This window comes from Salvelinus alpinus, chromosome 19, assembly GCF_045679555.1.
Source record: "Salvelinus alpinus chromosome 19, SLU_Salpinus.1, whole genome shotgun sequence".
Classification (NCBI taxonomy): Eukaryota; Metazoa; Chordata; class Actinopteri; order Salmoniformes; family Salmonidae; genus Salvelinus; species Salvelinus alpinus.
In genome coordinates this window covers 49,003,106-49,021,416 of record NC_092104.1, presented here as the reverse complement: position 1 = coordinate 49,021,416, position 18,311 = coordinate 49,003,106, and the positions used below count along the sequence as shown (strand labels likewise).

Here is an 18,311-nt window from a genome sequence, read left to right as displayed (position 1 = left end):
ATGTCACGTGCACAAGACCAGTGCTCGGAGAAGGGAGGAGAAAGTGCATATGGGAGTTAGTTAAGCGGCGAAGAAACAAGTTGGGTTCGTCGACTTTCAGGTAGTAATTGTGGTTCATTTCACTTTACCACGCATAGAAGGACCAGTGTTCCGCATGCATTAGATCCACCCAGAGACGCAGGTCTGGAGTCAGATCCTATTACTCCCACTAACCTACATCTGTATGACTTATCACTACACACTGCTCTAGGATCAGCATCTACTGACACACAGTTATCTCCGAAATAAGCTTCAACACTCTCAATTGAATTCATTACTTTCTACTACGGTTGAGAAGCGATTGCAGCCTAAGGATTGGTGACATGTGACATGTCTCTAACCTAGGTGGATGTAATCCCTGTTTGGTAATCCTGGTTTTTGCCACCAGTGTCGCGCAGTGAATGAAAGCCCAATGAACTAGTGAACTCTGCACCTCCAGCGGCTACTGTAGGAGCCTAATTACCAGGCTTGCATGGCTTTGTCCCTTCCTGGCTCCTTCCCTTGTAATTCACCGCTTTTCATCTCGGGATTCATGAGCCCTCGGTGTTGCCCCTGGCTTTGGGTAAGTGAACCATCATTTAATACAACCACAGACGAAACACGCGACTGGTAAGAAATGCACACAGTCTGCACTCCTACATCGGTTGATGACTTCATGATGTCATGGCTTCAGCTAAATTGGGATCCTAATAAAAACATTTGATTAAATTCACCAAGTCACTTCAGAAAAGGGGAACTCATCTTCCAGCCAATGTCCCGTGTGCAGCCCACTTCCAATTCCCGCCGTAAGCCAATCAAAAGCGTTGATACCATGAAAGGGGTTGTGAGGTACATAAAAGTCAGACATTTTGCTTCATTTCAGAAAATCTTTATACTGGCTAAGCACCGTCACTTGCTCGCCACATCCTAGCTGGCATATGTCGCGCAACCGGCTGCGGTCACACTGTGGGGAGGAGGTTTACCCGTCTACCGTCCAAAGGAAGGATGGACGGACGGGCCAAACCTCGAGCTGAGAGCCTGGTCTCCCAGACAGAGTCCCGTGGGTTGGTACTCAACCACAAGAACCTCATGGAGTAAGGCTTTCATCTGGCTCTTCTGCTGGGTGAGGCAGGGTGGCTCTGACTGTGGAGACAGAAGAGCAGCCTGAATGGTGACACTGCCACTTATCTGACAAGACAAGTAAAGAGGAGGGGAGAGAGGGAGTCAAAAATACTAGCTGTAATAGATTTCAGAGTGCTGTTGCAGACACAGACAGACAGACAGACAGACAGACAGAGAGAGAGAGAGAGAGAACAATGGAGTGGTACGCTGGGAGTAAACACAGCATGAGGGAAACGAGGGACTCCCACCGATCGTTTCGACGTGTCTCTGACACTGGAGCGGATCGACTCGGAGCTCTGAGGGCACCGCACAAAGAGAAGCCGGGGAGAAACCAGCTCTATCCTGGCGACATGGGGGAGAGAGCCCAGGAATCCTGTGCACCGGCTGACGTGGACGAGGGCTATGCAGGGGACGGTTTGGGGGACACAGGCTCCAATAGGCCGGGAGAGTAGCAGATGATGCTTTACCAAGGAGGGCGGAGGTGGAATGTCTATGGAGAGAGGAGGAATGTCAGGAAACGGGCCACATTACGGGGGAAGGAAGTCCACTCCTTAGGGCACATGGCTAGTTTGGGTCCCCTTGCAGGGATGACGGTCTATGGGATGGGTGCAGCTGTACAGGAGGGGTAGGAGAGGCGTGTCTAGAGAGAATGGAGTAGAGAATGGACTAGATCCTATCCTCAGGAGTGCCACGGTTCCCAACACGTCACATCTCTCAAAAGTTGAAAAAAAACAAAAAAAACACCCATTCGCAACCCACTCGTACAGTACACACGGACATAGGCACGCACGCACACACACCGACACACACACGCACTTGCGCAAAGACTCCCTCACTCCTCTCCAGAATTTCACTACTTATAACACCCTTCTTAACCATCTCCAATTTCTTCCTGCTTGCCTCCCGGACTCTGTCCTCTGTCTGCGGCTGTGTGTGGCAGCATGTCTTTCAGGGAGCAGGGAACTGAGGGAAGAACTTCCCAATTAAGACAGGGTAATGGGAAAGGCTGTTGTGCCACAGGCTGCAGCTCGGCCAAACTTCATTTAAAGGAGGCCCGGCCTTTGAAAGTGAGGCCCGGAGCGAAGCAGCGCGATAGCTGGCCCAGAGTACCACCACTTACCAGGGACGGTACCCAAGTCTCGCTGCCTCACCCGGAAGGGTAAAGTCCTCATTTACTAATTGACGATCACCAGTGAACACATTGTCGAGTCAGAGAAGCCACATATCTATCAAGACACTCAATTATACGACTGCATATGGAACCATTACTCGGACCCCAAGGCCTCGATGACGACAATAACGCCAGACAGCTCAAAAAGACCTTCAAAATCACCGCAAAAATTCCTCAAGAGCTCCTTCTGTAGAAAATGTCACTTTGGAGGAAAACAGAATGACACTGAGTTGGCTTTTAAGCCGTGATCAACGACAGAGAAGCACAACAATGACAACTTCTTCTGAAATGTTTTCCTTCTCTTTCCGTCCTCCGGAGAACGGGAAAAGAGGGAGTGCGGTATAGTAGTGTGTGATGATTGACATACAGCGATGGAAATCCCATCATCTACACGGCACAGCAGGAGTGGGTTTTGGGGGGGGGGGGGGGATACAACAGTTTACATTGCAGTGGGGCATGCCCTTGATGTCACGGCTGACAGAACAACAGGAGCAACAATACTTTGAATACGGAACAACCTTGATCACTGGCGTGGTGGCGAGGGGAAATTCAAGATGCTATAGCTAGCTAACGACAAAACACAACACTGGCGCACTGCGTCAGAACTGTCACGGGCGGTGACAGTTCACACGACTCTCTTGAACAATTAGTAGGCCCAGCTACCGTTTCTACGGCGTTCGGACGCTCATTCCAAGCGCACTCACCATGACCGTTTCATTCATAGAAATCCCATCAAAGTAGGAAACCGTTCAATTAAAAATGATGATTCGTGGGGAAACTAACTCAATATAAAAAGACACTACATAGGTTTTATTGGACCCCGACAAGGCTACATAAGATGGGACTGACCAACAAGGTTGAAGATGCCAGAAAGACACCGGTAACATTTAGTAACACGCAATACGGGAATGTACATTAACGCCAGCTTTCTGGAGGGATGTTTTTGAAACATCTGGAGGATTGGTTGGAGTTAACAATCCCAGTTTCACCGCGAACGTGTCTCCTGGGCGATAGAACAAGAGTTGCCTAATCGCTGTTGGTATGGTTACAGCAGCTCAAGCAATCCTTAGCATTTGGAAAGGCGGTGCCACTCCTACTCAGAAAAGCGAGACTAACAAGTATCCCAGGAGGTAATAATAACCAGGCAGGCGGCGCCGGAGCATGACCCAAAAAGAGAAACCACAGGCATGAGTGTCCGCGTCACACACTCTCAATCATATTCTCTGGCTGGGTCTGGGATAAAGAAGCCTGTTGCTGTCTGGTCCATCCTGCGGTCTCCACGCCAGTCAGAAGCTAATCAAGTCATTGGAAATAACGCCGGGCGATGGTACCTGTACGCAATCTAGCGGAGCAGGTTTGATGAGCCAGTACAAGGCCCTGGGCCAACTTCAAAAAAGATGGCGAAAGGAGAAGAAGAAAAAAAAAGCGAGGGCTTTTTAATTGAACAGCCAAACTTAAAGAGACTTCTCAGTATCCTTTTCTCCAACAACTGGGAAAAGGTTAAGCATGCCCTCAGCAGACAGGCTTGGTGCAAGGGTCTGCTGTGTGAATCACTGGGGAGGCTAGAGCTAGTTGGATGGTGGAGGGAGAGGTGGAGGTAGGGAAGGCGTGAGGGAGAGTGGCTCGGGTTAATTGAGGGGAGTTCACAGCGCGGCCATGTTGTATAGGGGGTGCCCCTGTGATCGTGGCAGGGGCCCTGCGGGTGCTCTCTCTCTCTCTCTCTCTCTCCCACCTTACCTCTCAGTACAGCCACCTGACTCATGCACCCGCCAACACGCAGACACACACATACACTCGTAGGCCATGAAACCTGCCATTCTCACAGGCCATGAAACCAGATCAATCCAGCCCCTACCGTACACTCTTCAACCCAATTGGTCTACCTTGGGAGAGAAACTTCGCTCAGAAATAAAGTCTATTAAAACGGAAACTTATTTCCATATGTTCAACCTGTAACTGGGCAGGACCCTCCCACGCACCTCAGTAGGACCCTTTCTCTGTAGGTTATGTGCCCCCAACACGCTGCACCGCACTGGGATCACGGCTGCAGGGGCGCGCCACTGAAGTAGGTCACGGTGTGGCTGGGCTACGGAGAGGCGCACACACACACACACGGCTGGAGACGACTGAGGTTCTGGCACCCTGGCGATCACAGGAGGAGGCGGAGCGGAGAGTGATTGGGCCTTTCTAGGTCACGTCTCGCGGCGGCGCTCCTCTCGCTCCGAGCAGACCCGACGCCATTTAAACCTAGGCAGCAACACCACATGGGAGGCTGCTTGAAACACAGCACACTGCTGGGCTATGGTGGTCGCTACCTCTGACTCCACCTCCGCTCTCTCGCTCTCCACGTTCCCCTCTCTCTCTCTCTCCGCAGTATTGCCCTCCTCCATTATTTCCCCATCTAAATCCATTCTGTCCTCTGCAGAGGGATCAGCCTGTGGACTTCAAAGGGGTTGGAACTGGGTCACAGACTGACACTGCCGCAGTACACATATATCTTGGCCAGGGCAGAGAGAGACAACTCATTCAGTTTCTATCGCACTCTCTCTCTCTCTCTCGCTCTACCCATCTCTCTCTCTCCACCCATCTCTCTCTCTCGAATGATGAGGGAGTTTATCAACACTGGATTTGTTTTTCGAATTCTTTGTGGGTCTGTGTAATCTGAGGGAAATGTGTGTCTCTAATATGGTCATACATTCGGCTGGAGGTTAGGAGGTGCAGCTCAGTTTCCACCTCATTTTGTGGGCAGTTTGCACATAGCCTGTCTTCTCTTGAGAGCCAGGTCTGCCTTCGGCGGCTTTTCTCAATAGCAAGGCCATGCTCACCGAGTCTGTACATAAGATTTCCTTAACTTTGGGTCAGTCACAGTGGTCAGGTATTCTGCCACTATATACTCTGTTTAGGGCCAAATAGCATTCTAGTTTGCTTAGTTTTTTTTGGTAAATTCTTTCCAATGTGTCAAGTAATTATCTTTTTGTTTTCTCATGATCTGGTTGGGTCTAATTGTGTTGCTGTCCTGGGATTCTGTGAGGTCTGTTTGTGAACAGAGCCCCAGGACCAGCTTGTTTAGGGGACTCTTCTCCAGGTTCATCTCTCTGTAGGTGATGGCTTTGTTATGGAAGGTTTGGGAATCACTTCCTTTTAGGTGGTTGTAGAATTTAACGTCTCTTTTCTGGATTTGATCATTAGCAGGTATCGGCCTAATTCTGCTCTGCGTGAATTATTTGGTGTTTTACGTTGTACACAGAGGATCATTTTGCAGAATTCCGCATGCAGAGTCTCAATTTGGTGTTCATCCCATTTTGTGAATTCTTGGTTGGTGAGCGGACCACAGACCTCACAACCATAAAGGGCAATGGGTTCTGTAACTGATTCAAGTATTTTTAGGCAGATCCTAATTGGTATGTCAAATTTTATGTTCCTTTTGATGGTATAGAAGGCCCTTCTTGCCTTGTCTCTCAGATCTTTCACAGCTTTGTGGAAGTTACCTGTGGCGTTGATGTTTAGGCCGAGGTAGGTATAGTTTTCCGTGTGCTCTAGGGCAACGGTGTCGAGATGGAATTTGTATTCTTGGTCCTGGCAACTGGACCTTTTTTGAAACACCATTATGTTGGTCTTACTGACATTTGCTGTCAGGGCCCAGGTCTGACAGAATCTGTGCAGAAGATCTAGGTGCTGCTGTAGGCCCTCCTTGGTTGGGGATAGAAGCACCAGATCATCAGCAAACTGTAGACATTTGACTTCAGATTCTAGCAGGGTGAGACCGGGTGCTCTTCTAGTGCCCTCGCCCTCGTTGAAATATATGTTGAAGAGGGTGGGGCTTAAACTACATCCCTGTCTCACCCCCCCCGGCCCTGTAGAAAGAAATGTGTGTTTTTTGCCAAATTTAACTGCACACTGGTTGTTTGTGTAGACGGATTTTATAATGCATGTTTTTCTCCCAACACCACTTTCCATCAATTTGTTTAGCAGGCTCTCATGACAAATTGAGCCGAAAGCTCGCTCTCTCGATGCTAGTTCACAATGAGAACGACCTTCCTGTGGGCACAGAAAGGGTATAGGGCTGTGGGACATTGGTAAGGCCATCAGGAACAACAGAGAAAACCGGGAGAATGTGCGTATGGAGGCTTATGGCGGGCTCGGACTAGGTAAAACAGCACAACACTACAAGGACACATACACATACATACTTCAAAGGGCAAGGCACTGTGGGTAACCCACGGCAGGCAGGGCATTACTACTTACAGAAACAAAACAAACATCACACACACACACACACACACACCACCCCCAGAAAGGAGAGAAAGACAGTGAGGCAGGAAGAAAGAGCAGGAGAGAACAGAGAGACCGAGAGAGGCAGAGCAAGGTCAGTGAGAGCACAAAGCTGCAGGGGCAATGTGTTTGTACACTTTGTGAAAAACACAACTCTGAATGAACGAGAGAGAAAGATTGGAGAGAGAGAGAGCAAAGCCCCTTCTGCCTCATCATTACAATGAAGTGCATAGAAAACAAAACCGATCAGCACTAAACCCTCAAACCACTCGTACACACACAGACACACACACACAGTACCAGGGCCAAGGGATGTTTACCGAAGATGTAGCTTATAACCTGAACTGGAGCGACTCAGAGACATCAAAGGCAAGGCCAGAGCCTATCATCGCAGTACGGCCTCCACTGATACACAAGCACACACCAGACACACACGGGGGGACACGGGCTGTTCCCCTTCAAGTACCACCACAGATGTTTCTCTGTCCATCAAAACCTACAGATCGGATACCTGATTTCCAAACGGGGCTCTATAGTACGTAGCGAGGTTAGAGTCCCTCGGTGGCACTGTGCGTGTGTTGTGTGCGCGTGCTTGTAGGTTGATGCCGAGATGACTGACGGCAGGCAGGGGCAATAACACAGTGGCATATGGCGCGCCTAGTAACCGCAAACTTGACATAAGCGCAAACAACTCAGCCGAGCGTGTCCCAGTCCTAAGAGGGTTAAGGGATAGGCTGTCAGCATATGGGAGGATAATAACACATATCACCGTGACGATAACACACTTTAGGCCGCGTGTCAACTTTAAAAAGAGACGGAAAAGGAGAGAAAATACATAGGCTGATGACTCCGACAAAACACTTGACAACGTCTCAAGACGAACCGAGTGAGAGGGAGGGAGGGAGGGAGGTAGAGTTTGAAACGGATGAGGGCATTGAAACACACACACATAGAAAACTACCTACAAACACACCAGGTGCCGAGGGTCATTCCACGTGTCTCCTGTAGTTGACCCTGTGTGCTTCTGACCTGTAGTGACACCAAAGACAGAGAGGGACATACTGACAACACCTCATTACTGACTCCATTCTCTGTCTGTCTCTCACACGCACGCAAACACGCACCCATGGACACACACACACAGAGAAAGAGATACAGAGAGAGAGAGATACACAGAGAGAGAGATACACAGAGAGAGAGATACAGAAGAGATACATAGAGAGAGAGATACAGAGAGAGAGAGAGAGAGATATACAGAAGAGATACAGAGAGAGAGATACAGAGAGAGAGAGAGAGAGATACCGAAGAGATACAGAAAGAGAGATACAGAGAGAGAGAGAGAGATACAGAAGAGATACAGAGCCTTGACACAGAAAACCCTCAGCCTGTGACCAACCATAAACCCAACTGACCTTTGGAGGAACGCATGAACACACATACAAGCGCAGACACAAACACAAACTCGCACCCCAACTGGGCCTTCGGGGTGAACACTCTCGCCCTATAGTTCCACACACGGACAAAAACCTGCCTACGGTAGATGAGCACGTACACAATCACACACCCTTCCCGAGAAAAGCCTGCCCACATAAACAGATGATCAAAGATAGGCCCTATCTTATGCCCATACAGTACAAAGAAAGACAAGCAAGCAAGCATGCTCCATGCGCACACACACACAGAGCACCTGGTCGTGGGAGGTGGGGGAAACAGAGAAAGGAGAGGTGTCAGTGTGTCACTATAATTAACCTAGTTGATCGCTGACACCCTGTGTGTGTGTGTGTGTGTGTGTGTGTGTGTGTGTGTGTGTGTGTGTGTGTGTGTGCGCGCGCGCGCACGTAGCAGGATGGTTCACAATGGCAGGATGAAAGGGAGAAGAGAGTGGAGGGAGAGGCAAAAGGAGGAAGAGAGGGAAAGAGCGCGAGGTAGAGTGACAGGGGTGAGATGCAGGCAGATGCGCTGTCAAGGCTCTGGGGCTCTTGAGGGGTCTTGGCCAGGTGACACCGGCCCCAAAGCCCAGTACACACACGCACGCAGGGAGGCACGCACACACAAACCTTCTACCCAGCACAGATCATATTTCCGTTGAACTGCTCAATATAATGTACATGACAGTGTAAATTTCCATTCTAGCCTGCATCTGTCCGTGTGTGTGCGTGTGCGCGTGTGTATAGTAAGCCTGTTTCAAGGACAGAGACTACTCTCATTGGGGAGGCAGGACGCCCTATCTGAATCAGATTACATGTCAAACATGGCTGTCCTATGAGCACCTAATGAATGCCTAATGAAGCCCTTATGAACGGCCTGGTCTCATGCCGGCAGCCAGATCTTTCTCCGCAGAGGGAGGGCTAAAACTGTTTGCCGCGATGTTACGTGGCGTTTTGGTGTAACCTCGGCGTCGTTGCTGCAACCCCGTTAACCCCGATTTAAGCAATAAGTTCTCTCTCATCGATCAAGCCCTCGACCAGCGCGAACCGGGAGCATGTGTGGACGCTGCACACGCCTGGACTCAAACTTGACCTCTGGACTTCCTTGGTGGCTGACCGGGTGTCCGCTCCCCTCCCTCTGCCTCCTCCCCAAACTCAATTTCCTCTGTCCAGCTCCGGCACCTCGTCTTCTCACCCGGGCAAGCCCAACGCCACGTGAAACCCCATGTAACATTAACAAGCAGAGGAAAGGGGAGGAGGGGGAGGGGGGATCGATAGCTGTTTTAGTGGTGCGTGTGTTCTCTGTGCCTGGCCTCAGTGGAGTGTTCCCAGGAAGACAGTGAGCAGGAATCCACCACACATACACACTGCCTCGGGCGCTCTGGAAGAGAGTCTAAACAAGACCGTCCCAGCGGGACACACACACACACGCACACACACACGCTACACACACACACACACTGCCCCGCAGCTGCAAACGACCTACTACCCACCTCACACACTGCTGCCTTGATGATATCATTTGTTAATTTGGACAAAAAGCAATTATCAACACTGGGGCTAATAAATGCATATTTCCGAATAATGTTTCACCACTCAGATCAAAGTTTCCCCCCCCCCCCCGTTTCTTTTTTGTTCTATCCATCCTGCAGCTAGCTAGCTGGTTTCTGATTCTAGTAGCGTGAGCCGCTCATCCTTTTCTAGGGGGGGGGTTGGGGGGGGGGGGGGGGGTTGTGTGGTGTGGTGTGAGTACTGTGTTTCTTCTTATTCCGTGTCTTCAGAAATCATATTTCGTTTGTTTCCCTAAAGAGGACAGGAAGCCCGAGGAAGCACTGTTTTTTTTCTCTGTCCTTTTCTGACTGACAAATAAATGGTTCCAGAAAAGTAAGACAAAACGAGACCATAGTCAATAGAGAGCTGGGGGGGAAGCCACACACACACGCAGCAATCTAATCCTGGAAGAAGAAGAAAAAAACTATATAAACTCCAAACACACACGCTTAATATGCAAATACACACTGAGCATGGTGTTCCATTGTTCATAAAGAAGCAAAAGAGTGGGGGGGGGGGGTGAAACCCTGTGATGAGAGATTCACCGCAGCACTGTTAAGATAGGGAATACGACCACGAAATAATGTTTTCTCCCCTTCTGATCAATTTTTAATTTGGCCTGTGCAGGCGAGCTCTTCCCGGGTCTGGGCTGGTAATAATTGGGTTTTATTGACAGCTGCTGTCCCGCGGGAGGCTATTTAAAAGAGGTTTAACCCCAGAGCAAGTCTCAGCCTCTGCTGCCTTTGAAGGCGTCAAGTGCATTGATTTTTACTGCAGGAAACGCTGCACATTCCACCTGGAGATATGGGTCCCATGCAGGGCCTCAATTACAAGGCCAGCTCAGACCAGCCCATCCTCTGACCCCTTCACGCACGGCACGGCCCAGCACACTCCTTCGATGCTGCCCTCCCGGAACCCCAGAGAGCCTCGATAACCCAACCCCTAAACACACACACACGCCCTTCTTGTACATGCATATATACATCATAACCTAACCCCCAAAGACCAGCTTCCACCATGATCACCAGATGAGAGGAAAAACGCCCTAAGATTTACACACAACCAACGTACACTGCTATTTAATGCAGAGAGCAGTCAGAGAACACACACACACACACACAGGAGAGCTCAGGGCTAGGGGTAAAAGGAGGGGATTTGAGGAGAAAACGGGGAGGAGGGAGAGTAGAAGGAGAGAGCAAGAGAGAGCGCGAGAGAGCGAGCTGCTGGTATACAGTATCACAAAGCGACGAAGTCGAGAAGCACATTTTGAAAAAGACATCAATCCAGCTAAAAAAAATAATAATTAAAAGAGCAACATGACAGAAATTAAACCAGATTCCTGTGTTAGAGTTCAGCCCGCTTCCCTGCCTCCTTTCAGCCTCCCATTGAAATTCTGGGCAGATACAAACCCCTAGGCTTTTGACACACTTTTGAAAACACCACACCCCCTCTTTCTTTCCAGCAAGTCTCCAGTGCCGAGCCTAACTGACTAGAAAGAGCAAGGAGGGGGCGGGGTGGGAGGAGGGTGTATAAATCCTGTTTTTTATTAAATACTTTATTTTCAATGAAATGCAGTTGCTTGTTTTTTTTTGGGGGGGGGGGGTTCAAGGCATTTTCCTTTCTTACTCTGCGTGTGCGTGTGTGTGTGTGTGTGGAGCAGGAGTGAGGGGTTGACTTAAGGGGGTTGTTGAGGTGTGGGGGGGGTGCACTGCAGGGAGAAAGGGGGGCGTCGCGAAGGGGACTGGGGGGGCTAGAGGTAGGGGTCAAAGATACATTCAAAACCAATCAGAATAAAAACAGATATGCTAAAAATATGGATTGGGAGAGGGAGCGTGTGGGATTAAAAAAGTAAGAAAAAGAGATGCATGGTTGAGGCTACAGCAGAGTTACCGTATGTATTGCTGCTGTCAAATGCTCTTTTTCACTCCCTCCTGCGCTCCAAACGCCACTGGGAGAGAGCAGCTTCCAACCCCAGCCAGGGCACCCGTGACACAAGTCAGTATTCAACGTCCATCCATGTCTGAGGACGTCGGGCGACAACGCGGAAACTGGCCACTAGGGGCAACAGTGAGCGCTATCGCCATCAAATTGGTAATCCAGTGATAGGAAGTTGTTTTTGAGATTTTTTGTTTTGAGCGTATCCCAAATCTGAACCCTAACCTTAACCAGATTTCGGAGAAAATTATGTCATGGCTTTAGAAGCTTCTGATAGGCAAATTGACATCATTTGAGTCAATTGGAGGTGTACCTGTGGATGTATTTCAAGGCCTACCTTCAAACTCAGTGCCTCTTTGCTTGACATCATGGGAAAATCAAAAGAAATCAGCCAAGACAATAGTACGCAGGTATAAACACCATGGGACCACACAGCCGTCATGACGCTCAGGAAGGAGATGCATTCCGTCTCCTAGAGATGAACGTACTTTGGTACGAAAAGTGCAAATCAATCCCAGAACAACAACAAAGGACCTTGTGAAGATGCTGGAGGAAACAGGTACAAAAGTAACTATATCCAAAGTAAAACGAGTCCTATGTCGACATAACCTGAAAGGCCGCTCAGCAAGGAAGAAGCCACTGCTCCAAAATCGCCATAAAAAAGCCAGACTACGGTTTGCAACTGCACATGGGGACAAAGATTGTACTTTTTGGAGAAATGTCCTCTGGTCTGATGAAACAAAAACAGAACTGTTTGGCCATAATGACCATCGTTATGTTTGGAGGAAAAAGGGGGGGCTTGCAAGCCGAAGAACACCATCCCAACCGTGAAGCACGGGGGTGGCAGCATCATGTTGTGGGGGTGCTTTGCTGCAGGAAGGACTGGTTCACTTCACAAAATAGATGGCATCATGAGGAGGAAAATTATGTGAATATATTGAAGGAACATCTCAAGACATCAGGCTCAAGACATCAGGCATCTCAAGGCTTAAGGACAACAAAGTCAAGGTATTGGAGTGGCCATCACAAAGCCCTGACCTCAATCCTATAGAAAATGTGTGGGCAGAACTGAAAAAGCGTGTGCGAACAAGGAGGCCTACAAACCTGACTCAGTTACACCAGCTCTGTCAGGAGGAATGGGCCAAAATTCACCCAACTTATTGTGGGAAGCTTGTGGAAGGCTACACAAAACATTAGACCCAAGTTAAACACTTTTAATGGCAATGCTACCAAATACTAATTGAGTATGTAAACTTCTGACCCACTGGAAATGTGATGAAATAAATCACTCTCTCTACTATTATTCTGACATTTCACATTCTTAAAATAAAGTGGTGACCCTAACTGACCTAAGACAGGGCATTTTTGCTAGGATTAAATGTCAGGAATTGTGAAAAACTGAGTTTAAATGTATTTGGCTAAGGCGTATGTAAACTTCCGACTTCAACTGTATCCTGGGATGGTTTTAGGAGATAAAGCAGATCGCGTTCTTCATTTCATCCGTCATATTCTTTTTCATTATGAAGCTTACCGGTACTCCCATCACATGTTGTGTGTTTACAAGCACACAATGACAAGAGAGTCACTCACCGTTGCGCAGCACAGTATGGGATTCACAACTAAATGTTTGCCAGCTAGATATCTTCTAATTATTATTAAGTTAACCGTCTAAAATGTTCTAAATGCTCCGCAGTTGTGCATTTGGTTAGCTTCTTGCAAAATCAAGCTTCTCTTGCTAAAAGCAGAGAAACGTCTCCTGGATCAAGAGCCTTGCTGTCTTATATTTGTTTTGTGTGTGCAGAAAACTGGGAGTAGCATTTTTGAGTTACTTGTGTAACTTTGCGAGCCGGAATGTCTGTCCTGCAAAAAGTTTATATCAGACACTGTATAAAATGTTCGCTAAGCGCTCATTAGCATTTAGCTAGCATTCCCTGAGGGATTTGACATGTACTTGTTAGCATTGCTAACCTTCAGATTACAGAGGCTCAGTGGGGTTTGAAATCACGGCCCTTGTGTTCAGTGCCAATATTACCGAATATCCTAGGATGACGCACGGTTGGTATGAAGGTATGGTAATCTGGATACCGCCAAAGCCTAGCTTGTGTGTACATGTGGGCGTGCGTTTGCCTAGTTGCATGTCATCCTGAATATTGCAGACAGTATGTGACAGCATTTCCGATCGCTCCCCTTCAACCATGAATGACAACAGTGTTTGTGTACTGCACCAATCCACTCACAATCCCAGGTAACTACTAGAACCCAGCACTGCTAAACACATCCTGCCCACATCCTCTTCTCTCTTTCTTTCCCTCTCTCTTACCACTGGTCGGTTGGCCTCTCTTTTCTACCTTCCTTCCTTTCTCTTGCTCTCCCTCTCTCTCTCTCTCTCTCAAAATGCAGCCTTGACAGGGCCAGAAGGTAATGATACAGCTGCCATGACGCAACAAGCAGACCTGTCCACTGTCAAGAATTGAAATCATGAAGGAATAAGCTGTCATTAAGAGGGCCTCTCCCTGCAGTGGAGCTGTCAGCCGGCTGCCTCCCTCCCACCCCTCTCTCCTCTCCTGCCTCCCGACTCTGCCTGTGCTGCCACTGGGGCCCGCGCTGGAGTGGGCTCCCCTCGCCTGTCACTTTACAGCCAGGCTCTGGGAATAGCGCCACTTCCACACCATCCGCAACAACTGTGCCGAGTGTGAGGGAGGGTGGTGTGAGTGGTGGAGTGTGTGTGTGTGTGTTCGTGCATGTGCATGCTCTGTGTGTGTGTGTGTGTGTGTGTGTGTGTGTGTGTGTGTGTGTGTGTGTGTGTGTGCATGCTCTGTGTGTGTTTGTATGGACACATGTGTCTCTGTGTGTGAGCATGGATACATGTGTGTGTGTACAGCAAAGTGTACTCACACATACAATATCTTAGTAGTCATAAACGGGAAGGTATAGCTGTCATATCTGGGCGTCGATTTTTTTGAAACCACACACTCAGTCATTGCTTATTTAATTGTCATCGTCTTGGCGACAGTGTGATCGCTTGTCATAGACATAGGTACAGCATACTTGTTATCCATGGTGGACGCTACAGCTAGTCGTTTTCACTATGGCTACCGACAGAGCCGAAAGGCTGGCGTCCCAGAAATAAGTGTGTTTTGAGTAAGGCAGGTCTGACGGTGAGAGCCGGGGAAGGATGTCCTCAGATTCACCCCTGATGGGGGAGAGGCACATGCCCGGTCAGGGGGAGGGGGTGTCTGGGGTCTGATTAACCAGCGCAAACTCCTTTTCCCACAATCCACGGCTTTGCCAGAACTGATCCCATTGGACAGGAGGCCGGGGCGAAGTGTGGCTTCAAAAGGAGGATGGAGAGGAATGAAAAGTGGGGGTTTTCTCCTGCTGACACATACATGGTGTGAATTCCCCCCTCTGCCCGGCGATACGGCTGCGTGGGCGTGGGCGCATCCGTGTGTGTGTATATATATATGTGTAAAAGGCTCCCTTTGTCTCCATTAGAACACACTGGCAATGACTGCGGAGCGCATGGTTCCTCTGCATCTCGTGGTAGTACACACGAGACAGGTCCAACAGGGGGTAACACAGGGGGTCAGGTGGGAGGGGGGGGGGGGGGGGCATGTTTGAGGACGGGGGGGGTGAATGAATTGTATCCTGCCGTGCATCTGGAATTGCCTTTGTTAGAAAACAGTATAACAGTTTATTACAGCAGAGTACCATTCTGGCATGGTTACCACATAAGGAGAGGGAACACCTAAGGCCCTAAATCAGTCCCGCCTACACTTTAGCCTCCTCAGACAGTGCACACTCCGCCGATCAATATCCTGGACACTACAGCTCTCTCTGTGGCTGTACAGCTCTCCAAGAGAGGAGTCTTCCGGACAGGAAGGGGAGAAAATGAGAGAAGAGTGGAGGACATGATGAATCTGCAGCGTGAAGAGGTTCTACTTGATCTCCTGGTCGGCCGTGCGTTAATCAGCCCACCTGAGAGGAGAGGCGGAGATAACGTCTCCTCGTAGAGTCGGGCTAGAGCTACCACTCAGGTAGTCAGAGAGGGAACTGCCTGTCTGCCTGTCTGTCTGTATGTCTGTATGTCTGCCTCGCTTCCGCTTTTCCTAACCACGTAACCAGAGTTTTTCCTGGTCTGGTCACATGGTCAGGGAATAACCCCTGGCTTTCCTCCTAACACCTTTGCAATCTCAGAGGACTCATCTTGGGTCAGTTGAGCATTTTCCATACTTATGGTTAAGGTTGTGATTGGGAGAGGAGGAACTGATCCTAGATCTGTACCTAGGGGAAATGTCACTAGGAAGCGCCAACAGTAGTGGCTAATAGGTATCCAGCCAGAGTGGAAGGACTTCCTGTAAATGCCATGACGATGTGTCAAAGGCGTAAGGATACGGCTCCTTGTTTTATCGTGATGAATGGACACGGCTACACTCACAGCGGTCTCTATATCTCGCCTGTCACTTTGCTTCTGAGGAACGCAACTCTCCGGGCAAATGTAATAATAACCAGTCGTACTGTAACACACACACACACACCTGCTCCTGTCGCGCCGGCAAATAAACCTGGCCGTCTGCGCAAGTCTTTATGACATTTAGAAGGCGGGAGAGAGGGGGAGAAAGCAGGGATCTCCCCTAAGTCAATTTGAACGGTGGGACGATTAAATTAGGCAGGTAGCTTAGGCCAGGTTGACAAATGAGCGCTGTGATGAGGGGGGAAATAAGAGTGTGGAGAGCCGGGGCTTCCGGCGCGCTGACGCAGACCTGCCGTACACAAGGGCACGGGGGAGAAGAAATGAGAATCTAAATTACACTTCACACAACATCGGCATCACGGCTCGCGCTAAAACTTCACCTGGGTTTACACATTATGGATGGAGGAATGTGGAGTCTGTGGAGGAATGTGGCTGGGGGTTTTCATTGGAGAGAGCCCTAACAAAACAATAGAATACCTCTCTGTGTCAGAGAAGGAAGTGAAAGGAGAGACTCGAGGTGGTCTCAAAGCTTCCCCAGTCCCGTCGGCCTAGTTGACTCCTAAAGGCCTTTCTTCACTACCTCACATCACCACCATTATCTACAACAACATACTGCTTCCACCCCCCCCCCCCCCCACAACCCAAGCCTTGGCAATCTCTAGGGTACATACTCGTGAAGGAGGGCACGGCCGGGATGCTTTCCAAGGGTCTTCGAGAGAGGGGGGGTGTGAGAGCGAGACGGAGAGAGGTAGAAAGAGAGAGAGGGAGAGATAGAGAGTGTGTGTGTGTGTGTGTGTGTGTGTGTGTGTGTGTGTGTGTGTGTGTGTGTGTGTGTGTATAGTGTTGAGGGGGGAGCCATGCAGATCAGAGAGCACGGTGATGTGAAGCTGCTGCAGACCTGAGGGCTGACCTGCAGCTAAGACTCCACACAGACAGACAGACAGACAGAGAGATCACAGACTAGAACACTGAACTGTAGTACTGCAGCCGCCAGTGTCACACAGGGGAATACAAAGAGAGAGAGATAGAGAGGGGCGGGGGGGGGATTGAACAAGATGCATGTACATAAATAGGCTTACAGGCCTGCATACTCTCACAATAACCCGTTTATAAAATGACAAAGTACTCAACACAAATCAAAATGAAACCAAGACATATATACACCACAGAAACAACACAGAATCACATGTGCAATGTCCCTTACACACACACACACACACACACACACCACACACACACACACAGCAGCCTAGGCACATCTAAAAGCCTCAGCCAAGCTACAGCCCTAACCAACCAGGCTACCATAAATCACAAGTCCACACCCAGGTCTGCCATTGACAAACAAGACCCATACCTAAACACAATCTGCAGAGCCCACCCCATGGTTACCCCATGGTAACCCCAACCACCCCTGCCAACTTAACACCTCTGTACCACTGGCAGGCTAACCCCCCCAGTGTCACCCGGGTGGGCGGCGCCCCTACCTCCTGGGCGCGGGTGATGAAGGGGATCTGTGTTCCCGAGTCAAGGTCTTGGTTGATGATGAGGCGTCGTGCCCACTGGCCGGCCCGGACCACCCCGCACCCCTGGATGAGCACCAGCAGCTTGGCAGGGTTGGACATGGCATCAGCACTCAGGTAGATGAAGCTCTTGGGCTCCTCCTCTGTGGCATCCACCTGGTCACATGACACAGTATCATCCTTTCATTAGTGCTGCAATTTGAACAAATACGCCATCAAAATCTTTTTCAGAAGTACAGTACTCGGAAGGCCACGTTAGCATGTCTTTGGAACGCGGGTGGGTGGGACGGGGGGGTCTGACATCCTCCGTAGTAACGAATAAGTCCTTTAAAAAAAATATGTCCAATGAGTGTGTCCTCAACTGCCCTTGGATGGACGAGGTCCCCAGTGTGCCTAGAGGAATCTCTGAGGAGACACGCACTGTCCATAAAAACCATGGGTGGCAGCTGCAAGAACTTAATCCAAGCAGACAAAGAAAAACGGGAGGGGGAGAAATCTCAGCCTGTCTTCTCTTTCTTTCTCTTGTTCCCTCCTTCTATACTTGGCCCTGGTTAATCTGCTTAAAATCTGCGGTCACAAGTTCAACTCGAGGCAGGTGGACGGACCCACCACTACCACACGCCCGCGGAACCGTACGATATTCCGGCGGAATAATGAGATAAATAGCGCAGGCAGAGTGTAAAAGTGTACAGGTGTAATAAAAACTGGGTTAGCTAGGTGATTTATAGGTTGTCCGTGCCGTTAACGGCGCCTCACTGCGCCAGAACAACAGAGGCCGTAAACATTCGCTATGAACAGGGATAGAGAAATGCTAAGTGGAA

The 18,311-nt window shown here is 49.4% G+C and overlaps 1 protein-coding gene across 13 annotated transcripts in view; it reads right to left on the bottom strand.

Moving 5' to 3' along the window:
• The window catches only part of LOC139545765 (cotranscriptional regulator ARB2A homolog), a 199,689-nt gene that overhangs the window by 164,107 nt on the left and 17,271 nt on the right, over window positions 1-18,311 (bottom strand). For all 13 annotated transcript variants that reach the window (XM_071353913.1, XM_071353906.1, XM_071353918.1 and 10 more), the window contains exon 6: window positions 17,455-17,646. In XM_071353913.1, coding sequence (XP_071210014.1) covers window positions 17,455-17,646 — 192 coding nt within the window. The remainder of the gene's footprint in view (window positions 1-17,454; window positions 17,647-18,311) is intronic.